At 41.9% G+C, this 18,597-nt stretch overlaps 1 protein-coding gene and 3 long non-coding RNA genes across 4 annotated transcripts in view; 2 read left to right on the forward strand and 2 right to left on the reverse strand.

Moving 5' to 3' along the window:
* The window catches only part of LOC135245440 (uncharacterized), a 158,572-nt gene that overhangs the window by 119,589 nt on the left and 20,386 nt on the right, over positions 1–18,597 (forward strand). The window contains exons 25-27 of the mRNA XM_064318485.1: positions 10,181–10,516; positions 10,839–11,159; positions 11,477–11,773. Of these exons, the coding sequence (XP_064174555.1) occupies positions 10,181–10,516; positions 10,839–11,159; positions 11,477–11,773 (954 nt within the window). The remainder of the gene's footprint in view (positions 1–10,180; positions 10,517–10,838; positions 11,160–11,476; positions 11,774–18,597) is intronic.
* Positions 20–18,168, reverse strand: LOC135245446 (uncharacterized). Its single transcript, XR_010327252.1, has 2 exons — positions 18,033–18,168; positions 20–280 (listed from the first exon to the last, which is right to left on the reverse strand). It is a non-coding gene; the product is annotated as an uncharacterized LOC135245446 (long non-coding RNA).
* On the reverse strand, positions 2,731–3,556 carry LOC135245450 (uncharacterized). The gene is made up of 3 exons (XR_010327256.1): positions 3,477–3,556; positions 2,962–3,387; positions 2,731–2,876 (listed from the first exon to the last, which is right to left on the reverse strand). It is a non-coding gene; the product is annotated as an uncharacterized LOC135245450 (long non-coding RNA).
* Positions 3,806–5,726, forward strand: LOC135245447 (uncharacterized). The gene is made up of 2 exons (XR_010327253.1): positions 3,806–3,943; positions 5,685–5,726. It is a non-coding gene; the product is annotated as an uncharacterized LOC135245447 (long non-coding RNA).

The following is an 18,597-nucleotide window of genomic DNA, read 5'->3' on the forward strand; positions in this document are numbered from 1 at the left end:
GATTGTCTATAATGTGATGTTTGAATGTCTTATCTTGTCTTGTCTTTTGTGTGGACCCCAGGAAGCATAGTTGTTACTGAGGTAACTAATGGGGATCCTAAATATATAAATAAATGAGTTGAATGTAACTGATTGTTGTCTGTCTCACACTAATCATAGGCTACGTGCGTAAAATTAGTTTATTAGTTATTAGTTCATAGTGAGTTTCTGTGTAGTGGTACCCAGCAACCTTGTTGAGAGAGCGTTTCACTTATGAACTATAATCCTAATACTGTAACATCTGACTCGTCACTACATAGTACATTATATGAACGGAATTGTTAGACAGCACTCTCCACCACGAAGCCAGCAGCCATACCTCTATGCACTCTGCTCCTGCCAAATGGCTGAAGCTAAGCAGGTGTGGGCTTGGTTAGTACTTGGATGGGAGACCACCAGGGAATACTGAGTTGCTGCTGGAAGTGGTGTTGGTGGGCCAGCAGGGGGCAATCTTCCCTCTGGTACAAATAAAAAAAACCCAAAACCCCAATGCCCCAGTGCAGTGACGGGGACACTGTGCTGTAGGAGATGCCGTCTTTCGGATGAGACGTTAAACCGAGGTCCTGACTCTCTGTGGTCATTAAAGATCTTATGACACTTATCGCTAAGAGTAGGGGGTTCCCCGGTGTCCTGGCCAAATCCCAGATCTGGCACTCGCAAACTTGCCACTAAAAATCATCCCCAGATTTAATTGGCTAAATAAATGTTCTCTCCCTCTCCACCTTCGCTAATGTGTGGTGAGCGTTCTGGCGCAAAATGGCTGCCGTGCATCACCCAGGTGGGTGCTACACATTGGTGGTGGGTGAGGTGAGTTCCCCTTCACTGTAAAGCACTTTGAGCATTTGGAAGAGTGCTATATATATCAAAACACCAAATGAGGGACTATCTTTTGGAAGAATGGTGTTCCATTCCTTCGGTAGAGTTCCAGGCATTATGCCAAGGCACATTGAAGCTGTTCTGGTGGCTTGTGGTGGCCCAACACCTTACTAAGACACTTTACGTTTGTTTTTTTCCTTTAATTTGTCACCTGTCTGTATGTTCTCTTACACTGTAAGTCACTCTGGATAGTAGCATCTGCTAAATGAGCTTAATTTAATGTCATGTAATGACCGCTGTTTTTCCAGCCAATTATTCTAGCTTTATTTTTTTTAATTACCATAGTTCAGAAATGTTGGTTTGCGCCATTTTCAGGCCGCATCTTGAAAGTGTCCGTTTGAGAGACTGGTGTCCAGTAACTAACCACGTTTTATTCCGTTTGAACCCACCGCATTTTTAGGTCAGTGGTTGATTTGGTGTTAATTCCACAGATGGAGGAAGGTGGTGTAAATCAGGCACTTTGCACGTATGCCTGCTGTTCTGAAACGACGTTGACTAAACAGCCCTCCGTTTAAAAAATCGCTTCTTTGGATGCATTTGTTGATTTGTTCTTGCTCTCCCACAGACTTGTTAGACCGATTCGTTTCACGTGGATATCTCTCCCAAAGCGATATTGAAATGGTCGTTTGTCCTGAGAGCATACGAGTCGACGCAGGCTTCCTGCTAGGCTGTTTGATGAGTGTCGTTCTTGGCCGCAAACAAACCGTTTCCACCATTAATTCTGCCCAAGGTGAAGTTTCGCTCGTTTATTTCTGTGCAGGCCCCCGGCTCCTTTACAGAGTGCAGACAGGATGTGACTTTCGTTTTTCGTTTTTTTTTTGGCACATGGAAGTGAAAGAATGGAACTGGAGTGGTCGCTCAGAAGGGCCCCAAAACCTAAAATAGGAGTAAAGGCAGGGAGTTATGGGAAGAGAGATCAAGGAGGATGGGATTAGCTGTGTGTATGTGTGTGTGTGCGCGCGCATGGTTGCATATGTGTGCATGCGCGTGCATGTGGGGATGTGACAGTGTGTGCATGTGTTTATGAATGTGTGTGTGTCAGATAGCATGAATGTGAGTGGGTAGATGTGTGCGTGAGTGAGTGAGTGTGTGTGCAAGTTAGTGTGTGGGTGCCTATGTGTGTGTGTGGGTGTGTATGAGAGAGTATGTGTTGTGACGGCCCTGTGTTGACAGGACAGGTCAGGTGTCCGTGGGTGCGTGAGGTGTGCAACAGCACTGCCCCCTTTTCCACGTCAATAATTGCGGAGACAACGGCGTCAGTGGGAGAGTTTTTTGAATGGCGGCTGCGAGAGAGTTTGAATCTGCAAGCGGAAAGTTAAACCCCGGGAGCTGAGAAAAATAAAAGCGAGAAAAGCTGTGTGTAATTGGTCGGATAAGAAAAGAGTCATTTCGAAGTACAAGAAAATTAATCCTACCGTGATCGCTACGGAAGAGCCGGACTCTAATACGAATTAATCCCACCTGGCCGACAAGACATTATCTACAAACTCTACAAGCAAAAGCCAAAACTCCCAAATTGCGCAGGGTACAGCCTGGGTTCGGACAGAAACGCCTACGACTGACTGACGGGACGGGACGATAAGTGCTGATTTAATTATTTTTTCTTTGTTGGTTTCTTTGATTTTTACGGGTTATTTTGCTAATTGAGTGGTGTTTGTTGAGCGAGCGGCCGGTGTGGAACGCTCCGCACTGAAGCCCTGTTACTTCGGTTTTTGATCTTTTTTTTCTAACAGCTAAAGTGTGTTTGAAAAGGAAAATGTATTTTGTTGTTGAATTGTGGGCTGCAATGAACTGACTCTGGAAAAAAAGAAATACCGTATTGCAATTACGAACTGAATGAAACGGGATTTAACGAAATATCAAACACGGAGAAACACATGCAAACTGGACTGTTTTGTAAATTACATGGACATTGCAACTGAAATTTAGAATAATTTATTAACTGTTTTTGGTTGGCCTACCTCGCTGATTCAGAACTAAGATTTTTTTTTTATGGATGAATTAAGTTTGTTTTGCTCTGTGAAAGGCCGATGTGGTACTGAAAACCTTCTCAGTGTTTAACTCAAATGTCTCCTTAAAACAGACAATGGCTATACACCACCCAATTACAATTGATTTAACACTGCAATAGTGTTATGACTTATAAGGAGGGGGAAGGTCAATGCCAAAAGGTATAATTCTTCTGATATGCAGCGTCTGGGAGGTAGTTTAAATACATGCTGTTAAACTCGTAGTTTCATGACATTTTGCAGCAGTTTGCCGGTAGTTCAACTACATTCAAATTTGTGTAGTGGTTGTAGTAGTCATTTTTTTGTCATTTTGAGGTGTAGTCAACTACAGGAACTACACTACTACTGCTTTTGGCCCTAAAATATTTTCTTCCAAACTCCTTTGACCAAATACCGCCGCCTCTTTCTCCTTTCCCACTAATCCGCACTCCGCTCCACTATAATTGTCAACTGTCACACATTGCTGGTTCTCCCCACATGCAAGAAGATGGCTGGCTGCACAAGTTAACAGTAATGTTTTTAAATTTTGATTTATTTATTTCTTTTTTTTACAAAGTTTTTATACTAAATTTGAGTAATCGTAGTATCGCACACTACAATTACTCAAGATGTAGTTCATACATCTCTTTAGGGTAGCTGTGCTGTAGTTCAAATGCATTCAGTGTGAAGTAATTGATAGTTTGTAACTATGTTCCAGAGAATTTCATTTTTTGAAGATAGAAAATTCACCAATGCATGCATTATCTTGTTCTTGTTCACTTTGCCTTAGAATTATTGCTAGGAAGGTACATTGACTATAGATGACTGTATCCTGATCAAAACAAAATGAGCTACTGTATTATTCATCCAAGCCAGGAGCAATAGAAATTACATATACAGTATGTACACAAAAGAGTCTAGGAGAATCTCGGACAGATGAACCTGAGTTACCGACCGACTAGTGAACCAAATTGTGTGGACACAAAGGAATCAAACACAGTTGCAGTTTATCAAGTTCCTTACCATTACCAATGCAAAAGGTGACTGAAACAAGTTGCACTCTCCACTGATTAAAAAAACTATGAAACAGAAACAAATTCGCAATCACAGACCAGCACCCTTTCCAGAGAATGTAGTCAACAGAAGCTGATCTAGAGAAAGGCCAGAAAGAGATGAAATAGATTAGCAAAATCAGTCTGGTCACAAGGTCTGGTGGCACCCGGACGTGTGACTCTCACATTGCCCAGAATTTGGATGGTTCCAGTCAAACCAGAATGATGGAAACTTGTCTTATGCACCACTGACCCCTTTGACTGACTGAGTACTTGAAAGTTCATCTGTTAAGCTGCATATTTCTCTGTGAGAAAATTAGTGACATCAATGAAAGGAAGACTGAATGAAGAAGGTTGAATATAGAGGGATGTTATTATTCTTGTTTATGATTAGTTACAATTCACTTTTACCTACGACAAGCTGTTAATAAGCTGATGGGCTGTTGCATACAATTCATTTAGTATTGTCTGAAAGTCAATAAAAGATAAAAGTTCAACTGACATTTCTGATAAATTTATTGTAAATGTGGAACAAAGCCTTCAGAGGCTAAATTAAATTAGCCAGCAATATCTTCATTATTTTTCCTGAGCATTACACCACCGATTCATTGCAAAATTAATTGGCTAATAATGTGCCAATATTTTTCACAAATGGAGATAAGTAAGTATCCAAATACTCTGTTCGGTTGGCAAGCTGCTGGGATGTGGTTATTTCTCTAATCTGAAAGTACGGTATATTTGAATCAAAAATAAATATTTATTTCCCGTGTGATTGGTTATTGATTTATTTATTATTATTTAAGACGGGAAGGCCGACACCATTGCTGAGGCTGTGCGAGGAGTGGTGGAAACAAGAAGGTAACGCAGGTGACCGTGTGTTCGGTTTGGGCACTGACGGCATTTCAGTGACGACGGGTAGTCTTCAACCCATTCGTTTTAACAAAGTGTGTTTTAAGTTAAATTATTTTAAATACAATATAACTTTTCTCTGATATTCTAAGTAACATGTTATTTAAACCATTAAGGGGGCACCATAATTTCAAGTATTTGAACAGGGTGGCAGAATGGAGTTGCCAAGCAGCTGCCCAACACATGGCCTTATCTAGTGTCTGTGCTGCCCACCGGCTGGCACTGGCCTCCAGAGATGCTGCAGACGAGGTGCCCTATGTGCAGACCTCTAGATCTGCATTTGTAAGCTGTGCTAATCGTGCAGCGATGCCCCATGCAGCTACTACTTCGCTTGCAGTGGACTGCCTCAAAGTGACTGTAAGTCTACCCATTTAAAGAAAAGGACTTGTAAGAGCCACTTGATAGCCTTGCTGTTTTTCATTAGGATGTGAAGGACATGAGATTGCTTTCACAAAAGCAAACATCTCAAACCTGTGAAGGAACCTGCCAGCTGTGAAGGTGGCCATCGAGAAAGATCCTGTGGCATGGGGCCTGTACACAGTCTGTGCTACATACAGATTTGTTGCTGTGTTCCACCCAGAGACCTCAAAGCGGATATTTTTCTCCGTCTCAGTCGATTGTACAAACTGTTCTGAAGAGAGGGCGTCAACTTCCTGATGATAAAACGACACGCACGTTGCTCTTGCATGGGTTGCTGAAGTCATTTCCTAGACTTAAAATAAACCTGCTCTGTTTTTATGTATTTTATGTCCCTGTTACCATGGAGACCATCAGCCACACTAAAGAGGTTCCAAGTTCCTTACCATTACCAGTGCACAAGGTGACAGTGTTAACCTGAAACAAGTTGCACGTTCCACTGATTTTTAAAAACTATGAAACAGAAACAAAATTCGCAATCACAGACAAGCGCCCTTTCCAGAGAATGTAGTCAACAGAAGCTGATCTAGAGGAAGGCCAGAAAGAAATGAAAAAGATTAGCAAAATCGGTCTGGTGGGCTCCAAACGTGTGGCTCTCACATTGCCCAGAATTTGAATGGTTCCAGTCAAACCAGAATGATGGAGCCTTGTCTGATGCACCACTGACCCGTTTCACTGAGTGAGTACTTGAAAGTTCATCTGTTAAGCTGCATATTTCTCTGTGAGAAAATTAGCGACACCAATGAAAAGAAGACTGGATGAAGAACGTTCAATATAGAGGGATGTTATTATTCTTGTTTATGATTAATTACAATTCACATTTACCTACGATAAGCTGATGGGCTGTTGAATACAATTCATTTAGACAACAATCCTCTGTCAGGCCTTCCAGTGAGTACAATGAATCTTAAGTATTAGTAGTTACACTTATCCAAACTTTTATTATATGAAATTCATGAATTGTCACTACAGAGGGATGCACACCTGAAGGATGCACTAGTCTTTCCAGCGTGGACAAACTGCTATGGGCCAGAGCACTTCCTTCTATGTGTAAGTAATAAGCAGAGAAATTACTTTTGAAATCACTGCAGATAGCTATGAAATCTTGGTTAATAATTATATTGTTTATGCTTCTTTCTGCATTACCCATTATAGGTGTTGAAGCCAGGCAAGAGAGAGATTCTCTTGCTGGACTCTCAGTTTGCCCTCTGGCCTTCAGGTTTTGGTGATGCGGAGTACAGAGCCATCTTTAGGTCCCTACGTAATAAATAATTCAGGCCACGGCTCTATTCTGGCCACCTCTCATTCTGACCGTATTTCTGTTCTGGCCACATTCCTGTTCTGACCGTGTTCTTGTTCTGAACATGTTCCTGTTCTGGCCACATTCCTGTTCTGGCCATGCTCCTGTTTTGCCTGTGTTCTTGTTCTGGCCCTGTCCCTGTTCTGGCCATGCTCCCACTATATCTTTTGAGATTTGCTATTGATGTCGTTCATATGTTTTGCTAAGTTCCCATGGCCTGCTCATTTGATCAGTTACTGACCGTGTTCATAAGTTTGAGTTTATAGTAGGCATTGTGAGTTTTATTTTTGACAGGACTGATTTTATTTGGTGGTGGTGTGTCCTTCTTATAGAGCGCTTTTGGATAGACGGGTATGACAGCTACAAGAAATACATGATTGATTGCTTTTCTTTAATATTTACAGAGACTGGAAAATGTGCTAACATTTTTCATCATTTTCATTAAAGCCACGGCCACAGGTTTGCTTTCTGGACAGATGAGGCGAGTTGTCTGTTACAGGGCATTCTTCAGCCGGTGTACCGGGTGGGCAAGGGAACTACCATGGAGGTCCCAGCACGTATCCAGGCCATCGCTGAGCGGACAGCCACCGAGCAGGCACTGGTTGACTTCATTGTCAAGGAGCGCGGGACCGAGGAACAACTACTGGTATGTGGGGAAACAATGGTGCAGAAAATGTTCTGTGAGGTATGGGCATGTCACTGTGTTCCTTTTTTTCCGCAAACACAGGCAATCATCAGTGACAAGGAACCCTCCAAGTGGCTGATGGGTTTCCAAGGGAAGTCGCCTAAACAAAGCCCCAGTGTACCTTGACAATGACGCCCAGCAGGACAGGTTGTTCAAGTACCTCGAGACTGTCCTGAACAGTATATCCTCTCCAGTTGTCATCAGGAATCATATACTGTTCATTCTAGAGGTGCTGCTCCCAGAGGTGAGACTCATATCACACACTGATGCAATCAGACTGGATGAAGTGCAAGACATAGGCTATAAGGACCTTAATTACTTTTCCCATACAAGGCTATCATGGGTGCACTTTCTGCTCTTGGGAAGATGACCCTGCAGAAGGTGGCAGAGCAGTTCTAAAACTAATAACTGGTTGGAACAAAAACCACGACGCAGACGGTCCTCCAGGACCGGAATCATTCTTGGGAAACAAACCATACAAACAAAAGTTACCATTCACATTTTGACAGAGAGATCAGACCATAGACTGTAGATCAGTCTGTAGATGGGCTTTTCTGCACCGGACTGTCAATCACATTGTAAAAATCACAAGACCGCTTATGGTTTTGGCTCCAAATCGAGAACATGGCCGCGCCCGCCATTGAGCATCAAAACGTGTTTTACAGACCCACGGAGCGCCAATGGGTGACGTCACAGTAGCTTTGTCCATATTTTTTTACAGTCTCTGATCAGTCCAAGCGGCGCAACGTAACGGCTACACGTAACACGTAAGGAAACGTAAACCCGGAAGTGAATAGGGGGAAAGAAATTTGGCCTGACAGGAAAATAGACGTCTTTTCTCCGCTGGCTAGCTTCGCATGTCTGGCTAAAGTTAACTTCGATACGTAGTTCTTCATACTATTAGACTGCTGATGCCCACATTTCTTCCCCCTTCCAAATTTTAGTTTGGCCTAAGAAGTCCCCTGCCTGCAGGTAGACCCTTCTCCCGGAAATACCACACATTCAAAATGGCGAATAGGAAAGCAGTGCATTTTTTGATGCGCAATGACAAAATTACCGAAAACTATGAACGCTAAAAAAAATTAGCGATAACGGTGATATTTTCAGAGTTTTCATTCAACTAAAATTCCTTTTAGTTAGTTTGGCAGGGATAGGCATCAGCAGTCTAATAGTATGAAGAACTGCGTATCGAAGTTAACTTTAGCAAGACATGCGAAGCTAGCCAGCGGAGAAAAGACGATTATATGAATAATAGCTTAACTGTAGGTGTCTTCAGACTTTTGGTCCCCATGTACTGTATGTTGCCGCTTAGTTTTTAAATAAAAACTACTTCAGCTTTTTGGAGTGCTCTGCACATGTGTATTATGCATAAAATGATTCATTTGTTTTATGTACGCACATAGCCGGATTCCCAGCCGGAAATGAGATGTGCAAGTTTTTGGGTCCTTTTGGGTGAGTAAGCTACACGCGTGCATTTGGCACTAATGAAAATGAAAGTGTTTGGTTTCAAAAGGTTTAAAGTAAAGGTCGTTTAAGGTTAAGTAGATAAGTGAAATTTCAAAACCGGCTCTAGAAAATGGCCAAGGTGCGAATTGACTTGAGAAAGGTCTCTGCAGGTTCTGGAGCGAGGATACTCACCCACGTAAATCTATTTACACTGTTAGTAATGACGCATAAGTTGCCCAGCTTGTCTGTTTGCGCATACCGCATTTTGTAGAAGGCCTAATGTTGTTAGCAATAGGTAGCATTTAGCCGAGTAGCCTAACTTGACTAGTTATACGAAGTGCTGTCATTGTGCCGAGCGGGAGTGAATTTGATGGGGAAAGTGAGTTTTTACCATCAATCTCTACCTTCAAAAAAAAAAAAAAAAAACTATTTACTTTACCCCAGATATAATGGCACCCGTGTCATCCAAAAAGTTACAATTTGACTCATCTGACCATAGAACATTATCCCAAAAGGCATCGGGTCCATGCAGGTTCTTTTCTTTGCAAATATGAGATAAGCATTGATATTTCTCTTGGTTAGCAGCGGTTTCCACCTTGCTACTTTCCCATGAATTCCATTTTTACTGAGTCTCTTTCTTATTGTGGAGGCGTGAACACTGACTGAGGCAAGTTCTTTGGATGCTCTTCTGGGATCTTTTGTGACTTCCTGGATGAGTTTTCCTTGGAGAAATTTTGGCAGACCAGCCACTCATGGGAAGATTCACCACTGTTCCAAGTGTTCCCCATTTGGTGATAGTGGCTTACCAGACTGATGTATTTCAACTTTTTTCTAACCTCTTTTGAGATTTCCTTTGATTGTGGCATAATGTGCTTGTAGAAACTTTGTTACAACTTCACTCTGATGGTAAGGTTCTATATCAGTGAGGTTTAGATTCAAAAGGGTTGGGTGCAATTAAGCCTGGCTGTGTTCAGTCCGCTGAATCTAATTATCAATTAAATTTGGTTAAATTCTTGATTAAGTAACTTAGGGGGCAATTACTGTTTCACATGGGTGATATGGGTGTTTGATAACTTTTTTTATTAAATGAATGAAATATATATAATTTGTGTTTTGTGTTTACTCTTAGTTTCTTTGTCTAATATTACATTTTGTCTAATCTGAAACCATTCAGTGTGACACATTCAATAATAAAAGAAATCAGAAAGGGGGCAAACATTTTTTTACAGCATTGTATATGCTTGCGTGTGTGTGTATAAAAAATAAACAAATAAATAAATAAAAACTTCATACGTCACTGCAATATTGGTGGACAAAAATGTAGATTTAAATGATTTAAACTATAAATTATTAATTCTTATGCGTGAATGGCCCAGTCCTGTGAGATTTCCCTCTTATGCATGAAAAGCCCACCCCTGTGAGATTTCTCCCTTTTATGCTGACTGAACATCCAACTTCCCTCCCCTAGCCCTGCTGGCAGCATCTCCAGTCTACTCTGTCGGCATGTTTGTGAGCTTCGGCCGTTCCCTCCCTCTCCCCTGCCATGGAGCCCCCAGCAGGGATGTGACGTGGCGCTTTCAGGAATATGAGTATCCTGACTGGCTGGGTGTGGCTGATCTCTACACCGGATCCTTTTCCTCTGGAGACGGCTTCCAGGGACGGGTGGAATCCTTCTACTTAAAAGATCCGGGAAACTACAGCCTCCTCCTCAGTCCTGTGGTGTACAGTGACCTCGGCATTTACAAATGCCAGTACAGGGATGAGACTGAGATCATTCTTTCAGATGTGAAACTAGAAATTAGAGGTCAGTGCATGTTGCCTTTTTTCCAACAGATTGAGTGAATGTTTTTAGTGCTTGTGGATTTGATAGCCATAAAAGCTGTTTTTTGACAAAGGATATTATTATTATTCTTACGACTGTTTTTGGGGGGGCAGGTCATTCCAGTCTGTATAAAAATACCACAAGCCTTGGGTGGTATGCAGTAGACAACATATGCTCCATCAGGGCCTTCATCTACCCCAAGCAACATGGTTGAGCTGTTAATTCCTGTATGCCAGTAATACTTTGTAAATCTCTGTCTGCCTGTTTCTCTCTTTCCCTCTCTCTTTTTCTGTCTCTCTCTCAGAACCATCAAATGTTTCCGTAGCGATGGGAATGTCCGCCACTCTTCCTTGTTTTGGGAAAATTAGTATGCAAGCGCGTGCTGATGATCTGGATATCCTCTGGAAGAGAGGTGGAGAGAACGTTTACCAGCTCCTTAAGAACACCATCACATATGGGCCCGGGTTCGAGAACAGAGCTTCAGTTTCCCCAGAACAAGCCATCTATGGAAACATGTCTTTAACCATCAGACAGACACGGTTTTCAGATGAAGGCGACTACCAGTGCTTCTACAACAGTCCGAAAGAGAGGGGGAATCCAGATTCTGCCAGTCTCGTTGTGACAGGTAAAATTCACTTTAGATCTTCAGTTCTCTAGGGCAGCCGAGCAGCTCAGGTGTATAAGTGTGTCTGGTGTGTATTATTTATTTTTTCATGTGGTAATTTTAATCAGGGCAAGTGTAACAATGTTTCATAATTTACAGAAGTATTGCTTGATGTACTGCAGATTTGATGACAGGTGACACCAGTCATTTTTGGATGCCATAATTTGCCCTGTATCATGATCAAGCGGACTGCTGTTGATAATATGTTCATATCCCCTGTAAATATGCATGTAAATGTAAAATATGCAAATATGTAAATGAATTTCCTGTCCTCACAGGCCACCCACCCCAGAACCTCACAGTGAAGGCCGGTGGTTTGCTCTCCATACTGCTTTATACTGCAGACCCAGTGAGGGTAACATTCAGTGCAGGCTTTGGTTCAGATGAGGTGCCGATGCTCGATGCAAATAAAGGCTCAGCCAGGTATGGGGAGCGTTGTGCTCAGAGATGTGAGCTTCTGGCCCAGAACTACACCCTTTTGCTGAGGAGTGTGACACTGGAGGATGCCGGAGTCTACAAGGTGACCGATCCTGAGACCAACAGGACCATCGGCTCAGTCTCTCTGGAAGTCTCAGGTATGGTCCTCCTCTTCAGTTCTTTGTGTTTGTGCAGATGCAGGGCTCAGCATCTTATTGGTCCACTCTGTTATTCCTCTGAGTTATGGCTTCTGCAATCCATTGGGAAAATAATGGAAATAATAATAATATGAAATAAAAATTATTTTTTCACAATGCCTCATGTTTTATTGTCCCCTTGAGCACAATACACAAGAGACACAAAAGTATAGGTTTTAGGCTTTTGCAATCTTAGGCTATGGTTTTTAAGATGTAGCCTAGCTTTGTCAATTTTTCTGTCTTTCCACAAATTTGCTAAATAAAACATTTATCAAACAATGATTGTAGTCTATCAGTGTACTAAGGCCTGACTATTATTGAAAATAAGACTGATTCTCTTTTAATTGGTCTACAGTTTTCATGGAATTTGCCTAAAATTTGTATATTTTCATAACGCCACAGAATTTGCTGAAATGTATCGGCCTGTGGACTGCTTTACTCCAGAAAGTATAAAAATGGCCTGTTGCAGCCTTTAGTGCAGGTTTTCACCTCTATCTGGCCACAAATTACTGTACTGGGTTTTCTGTCTATAAAATAAAGCTGGAGAAAATGCTCTGATGCCTTTAAGCTGGTTTGCTGCTGTAAGACAGGATTTAGGCATAGAAAATGTCCTAGGAAATGGCAGTGGCTTCCTGAGAGTAGAAGAATGTCAGTATAGCCCCCCCCCCCCCCCCACCCCATAACAGAATTATGCAAATCTGCAAAAACTGCCCCCCTGTCCCCTTTCTTGATCTTGTCTTGACCTCTCTGCTGCGCTTGATACCGGTGATCCTGATGGTGACTCTGGCCCTCAAATTCCAGCAATTCCAACGGGATGTACTTTTCCTAACTTATCAGCACAGTCCCACTGTCTAAACACTTAGTGCAGGAGTTCCCCAGGGCTCCATCTCAGAGTCCTACTGCCTTAGCATCCACAGTCTCCTCCCACCTACGCTGGCACTTCCTATTATGTTGTAGGTTTACACCGTTACTTCAGTGCCTACTACTAAGTCCCTCTGGATATTTTCTAAATGTATTATTTCAGATGTTGTTATTAGGGGTCCAAGCAGCGAAGCTGGTGGAACCCTATTGTATCTGTTAGGATTATTATTATTATTTTTCTCCGCTAAAAGTGTCTGAGGCTCAGCACCCATAAGTCTTGGAGCAACCAAATTTGGCAGGTGGGTTCCTATGGCCCCCCACTACTCAGGCACTAAAAAGCACGTAAGTCAGCCAGATGGTGGCGCTATAACAAAGGGTAACGCGTAAAAGCCCATAACGCCCACACCATAAGTTAGATGAACACAAAACTTCATCGACCTATGCATCTGAACGTGCTCTACAACTTTGCCATTGGCCCCACCTTTGTCCGCCATATTGTTTGCCCGCCATTTAGACTTTTTAGTTGGGGCGTGGCAGTTTTCTCCTCAAAAATGTCTGAGGCTCAGCAACCATAAGCTGTAGACCAACCAAATTTGGTAGGTGGGTTCCTATGGCACCCCACTACCCAGGCACTAAAAATCACCTATGTCGGCCAGATGGTGGCGCTATAACAAAGGATCATAGTTTAAAAGGTCATAACTCCCACACCGTAAGTCAGATCAACACAAAACTTCATCGACTGATGCATCTGAATGTGCTCTACAACTTTCCTATTGGGAGCACCTATGTCCGCCATATGGTTTGCACACCATTTGGACTTTTTCATTAGGTGGGGTGCGGAAAAGCTGGAGCTCCAAATCCAAACGATTACGACATCGAGTAAACTTCTTTACGGCAAGCGACAACCATGGCGACGCTAGTTTTTATCAGTGAAAGCACGGTCTGACACTGCCACCTAGCGTGCATGCTAAGATCGGCTACCCAAAGTTTCGAGGTAAAAGCTTTCTGAGAGGATGAATAATTACTTTTATTTGGCATGGATCCATTTGAAGACAGTATCGGGTGAGTTCGTTTAGTCTTTGAATCTGTCATTATGCTGAGAAACAGCTAAACCATTTTATTTATTGGTTGTGAGTTTCTGTGAAAACGCGCGAAAACACGCTGGTCTAATGAAACAATGACGGTAGCCTAATACATATATTGTCCGCTTCGTTCCGTTGCTATCATAACATAATGACCTACAGCTGCAGTTTCTCGCTGCATTTACTAATATTGAATATAAACAAAAGACGCAATTTATGCTGTAAATCGTATCCTCAATTTAATCTCTAAATCGACTGTAAATTTAGGGTTGTAACTAGGTAGTTGTTTCGTAGGTGATTTAACTCGTCTTAACTATTGCCATAGGGTCTAGTTTTTATCAGTGAGGGGACGGTCTGACCGTCGGGAAGCATTGGAAGACAGTACCGGGTGAGTTCGTTTAGTCTTTGAATCTGTCATTATGCTGAGAAACAGCTAAACCATTTTATTGATAGGTTCTGAGTTTCTGTGCAAACGCGCGAAAACACGCTGGTATTATGAAACAATGACGATAGCCTAATACTATATAGTCCGCTTCGTTCCGTTGCTACCATAACATAACGACCTACAGCTGCAGTTTCTCGCTGCAATTACTAATATTGAATATAAACAAAAGACGCATTTTACGCTGTAGCCTGCCAATGTCTAAATAAATAATACGGTCCATTTGAAGACAACATCGGGTGAGTTCGTTTAGTCTTTAAATCCGTCATTGTGCTGAGAAATCGTATTCTCAATTTAATCTCTAAATTGACTGTAAGCTTAGGGTTGTAACTAGGTAGTTGTTCCGTAGGTGACTTAGTCTTAACTCGTCTTAACTATTGCTTGAATGTTCTCATAGACTGCGTTGTTGCTGTTCTTGTTTGTGTTAGCGTTAATCAGTTTAACCTACTGGGTCCAAGTTGAACTATGCGGTTGTTTCCTGCACTTGGAACGCTATTTCTCTCTAGGGTTTTCGGCACACTTATTCCTGGTTATGGTTATACATTTTGTTGTACGTCGCTCTGGATAAGAGCGTCTGCCAAATGCCTGTAATGTAATGTCATGTAATGCAATATTCCGTAGCAACAAGATAAACCCGACATTAGCCCTAAAATATGCCAATACAGCAGTAAAAACGCTGCTAACTGAATGACGAAATAAGCGAGACTAAGTTTTTTTTAAAAAAATTACCACGTCATTCTACAGTCAATATCTGGGACTACACATTGAATAAATATACAATCTTACCATTGGTTTTCCGCGTAGAGATGTCCCTTTTGCGAATGAGTGGCCATATATTGTCTTGGATAATCCGTTTGTGAAATGTCGGATTTTTTCAAAAATATCTGTGCGTAATACCACACCTGTTGCGTACGGCGTTGTCGTTCTTCTTAGTCCAATTTGGCTTGATTGACAGTTCATTTATTCAGTAGGTGAGATTATAAGCTTTCTAACGATGTATAACATGTCTGATTTTGCTTTTGGAATAGCGTTTTATAGGTCAGCGTTACTAAAACTCTTCTCATCTGCCAATGTCTAAATAAATAAATTAAACGGTAGGCTTCTTTGCGAGCAGCACGCAATTCGCGAGTTGATATTCAGTCTTTCTTCCGTTTTTTCTCAATGTCGTATTTATTATTTGAAATGTGCATTCATGTGTTATTATTCTATCTGTCTCTGCGGCGCTCTGAAATGTGCATTCTCTGCTAAGCTGAGCAATGGATTGGAATATGTGTGAGGTAGTGTTGCACGGTATACCAAAACTTCAGCACTTTCTCGGTACTTAAAAAAAAAAAAAAAAACGGTTTCGTATTTGAATTTTCCGACGATCGGTAGTTCTGCGTCTAATGTAAAAGCCAGGGAAATGTGTCTCCCGCATTACTGATTTAGAGGATGAAAAGTGTAGTTTGTCAGAATCTTCGCTAGATGGCAGTAGCAACTAAGGTTGCCAAGTGAGGTGACCTGCGCTTGTGCATTCTCTTCCCTGATACAGCGCAAGCTTTGACTCAGTTCACTTCAGTAGCAATAGGTGTTCCAATTTGGAAATATTTTATTATAGATAGATGCTATATTGTTATTAAAATATGCTGTTTTTAAATCTATTTAAAGGTGAAAGACCTGTTTTAAAGATTATTTACTTTACAACTGTTAAATTTTTGAAATATATTTAACATATTTTTCTATTGTTCAGTGTTGTAACACTATAGGCCTATGCATATTAATATGTTGATGAGACTTCAACTTACAGGTTGTTAATGAACCAGGTTGTTAATAAACCATGAATTAGAAAATTAGGTCAACCCTTGTGGACATTAGGTTTCTGATCTATTAAGGTAATTTCAGTATCGTTAGGTACCAAGTATTTTATCAGTATCGAGTATCGTGATACTAAACCTGGTATCGGTATCAAAGTCAAAATTTTGGTCTCGTGACAACACTAGTGTGGCGCTTTTTTTAGTTGCGGCAGGGAAGCGCTGCAGCTGTGCATACACGCTCGGCCATCTAAGTGTTACGACATGCCATCTAAATGTTACGACATAGTCAAGGCCTTGACGGGAAGCGGCCAGGACACATCCATGGCGACGCAACTAAGTCATCAGCCAGCGTCTCTTAGCACAAAATTGGCCATAAGTCATCTATTATTTATACGATCATCACAATATTCAGTACATATGTTGGGTGAAGGCGTATGACCATGAGGACACAGCCATTTTAAAATCACTCCATAGGGGGCGCGATGCTGCCAATGCTTGGACCCCTTCCAACGCCGCTTGCGGCTTTAATTATCATTGTTGTTGTTGTTATTCATATTATTATTGTAGTCTTTTCTTCTTGATTATTACCTGCTCTACTCTATTTCTCCCAAATGAGTCCCTCTGTCTCCATGTTCTCTGCAGGACGCTCTGCTGGAGCAAGGGCCGGGATAGTGGTGGGAGTGCTGGTTCTGGCTGGCAGTGCCTTTGCAGTCTGGTGGTTCTTCAGAAAGCAAAGATACTTTCCAAATGTTCGTTTCCGTGCAGCCAGAACAGAAGATCACTAAGGTTCCAGCTGCAGAGCAGCATGCGTTCTGTTTCCTGAGAGCCCTGGACCCCCTCTCTCTGTGTCCTGTAGGGCAGTTGTAAGTTGTTTCTCTGCAATCCTCTCTCTGAGGGCTCACATTCTTTATTTCTGCATAAGCTCCCAAATGAGTCTGTCTGTTACTTTCAACATTGCAACACTATCTTCCACTTCCCTTCAGGATCGCCAGACCCCTCATGCCAGATACTCATAGTTCTAAGATCAAAGCTATAGATGGCACTGGGGGGGATTAACAACCTCCTTGCACGTAGAGGACGCATAGTAACAAATGTTAATTCACTGTTAACCACGCTCGCGGTGTGAACCCCCCAAAGTGAGAGCTTTGTGCCAACTCAGTGCCTAGATAACTGCTGCGTATCCCTATAGAGCACCACCAGCGACTAGCGGGCACCCTCAGTATTTCAAGGCCGCTCCATTCACACCAGCGAATGGAGGAAAGTCTAATTGAATAATTAGCAAATACAATTACAATATCCAACAGGTCTGAAAAACTCAGTGAGTGCAGGCTATTAGGATATAACCCGCCCCACAATGGGAGAGGCGGACGTGATAGGAAGATGTGCCCTTCAAACAGCCAATGACAGCTCAGCCCGCTCTCTCCCGGTCAGGTTTTTAAGGCAATGACCACCGAGGCCGCGTCTCTTCTTTTTATCTTTTATCAAATTTTTCCTTTTTCCTCCGTACCCGAGCCGTGGCTCACGTTGATTTTTAGGAAGCTACCCTAGCTTCGGTGTCTCCGCTGAATAACCCTGGCTCGCTGTACCGTTGGACTTAAGAGTGTTCGCACTGCTTTGGAGCCGTGTGTGCTGACGGGCTCGGATTGGGAGTCCAGTGTCGCCAATCGAGCTGGCCTGTCTAAAGCTGCATTTCCCAGCTTTGAACTTAGCGCGTGCTGCCTCAGCTGGGTCTCAGGGATCACTTTCTCCTCCACACTCCGACAATTTGAAATATATTTGACTCTTTCATCTGACACAAAGTTTGCATGATATTGTTAAATGGTAAGGTTACAAAACACAGGGCCAAGTGACTTGAAAGAATTGAGGAAATATTGGGTAGCATTGCTTTGAGATACATCTTATGTCATTTCGGTGAGGCAAGATAGCCTATATTGTTTGTAGTACCGTAACTTGGCGTCATTTTGATATCAATACTTTTGAGTAACTTTACATTTTTGTACGTTGAAAACGTGTTTTTTATGAGATAATACTAATACTGTAACGTGATTCGTCACTACATTGTACATTATATGTACGGAATTGTATTGTGCTATACTGTGCCAATATCCTATCCCATATTACAACCAAACTGCTTAACTTCCAATAACAATTATTAGTCATTAAAGCTTATATTTTTGTATATGTGTGTTTGTGTTTCCTCTCTCATGCTGATGGAATGATCCACCAACGAAGTCAAATAGAGACATTTGAATTAATAAGTGCCAAGGGTCAATTCCCTCTAAATAATTTTTAGTGTTGATAGTGGTTGATAAAGAGTGATCTCCAGTTATTCTGGGTTCAGTATTCAGAATGCTGTGCCATTAACAGGGTAGCTGAGGGTGACCCCCGAATTAAATTTGAAATAATACAATAAATGAATTTAAATTTAGTGGAGCTGCTCATTGGCCATACCATAGAGGATTGTGGTTGTACCGGGCAGATCCCAGGTGTGAATGTGTATGAGTGTGAAGCAGGGCGTTCCTGCAAAAGAGCATCCGTGCTCAGTGAACCTACCCTGGGTAAATAAAGGATAAATAAAAAAATAAATAAATGAGAAAAAAATGCAAA

This window comes from Anguilla rostrata, chromosome 19 (assembly GCF_018555375.3).
Source record: "Anguilla rostrata isolate EN2019 chromosome 19, ASM1855537v3, whole genome shotgun sequence".
Taxonomy (NCBI): Eukaryota; Metazoa; Chordata; class Actinopteri; order Anguilliformes; family Anguillidae; genus Anguilla; species Anguilla rostrata.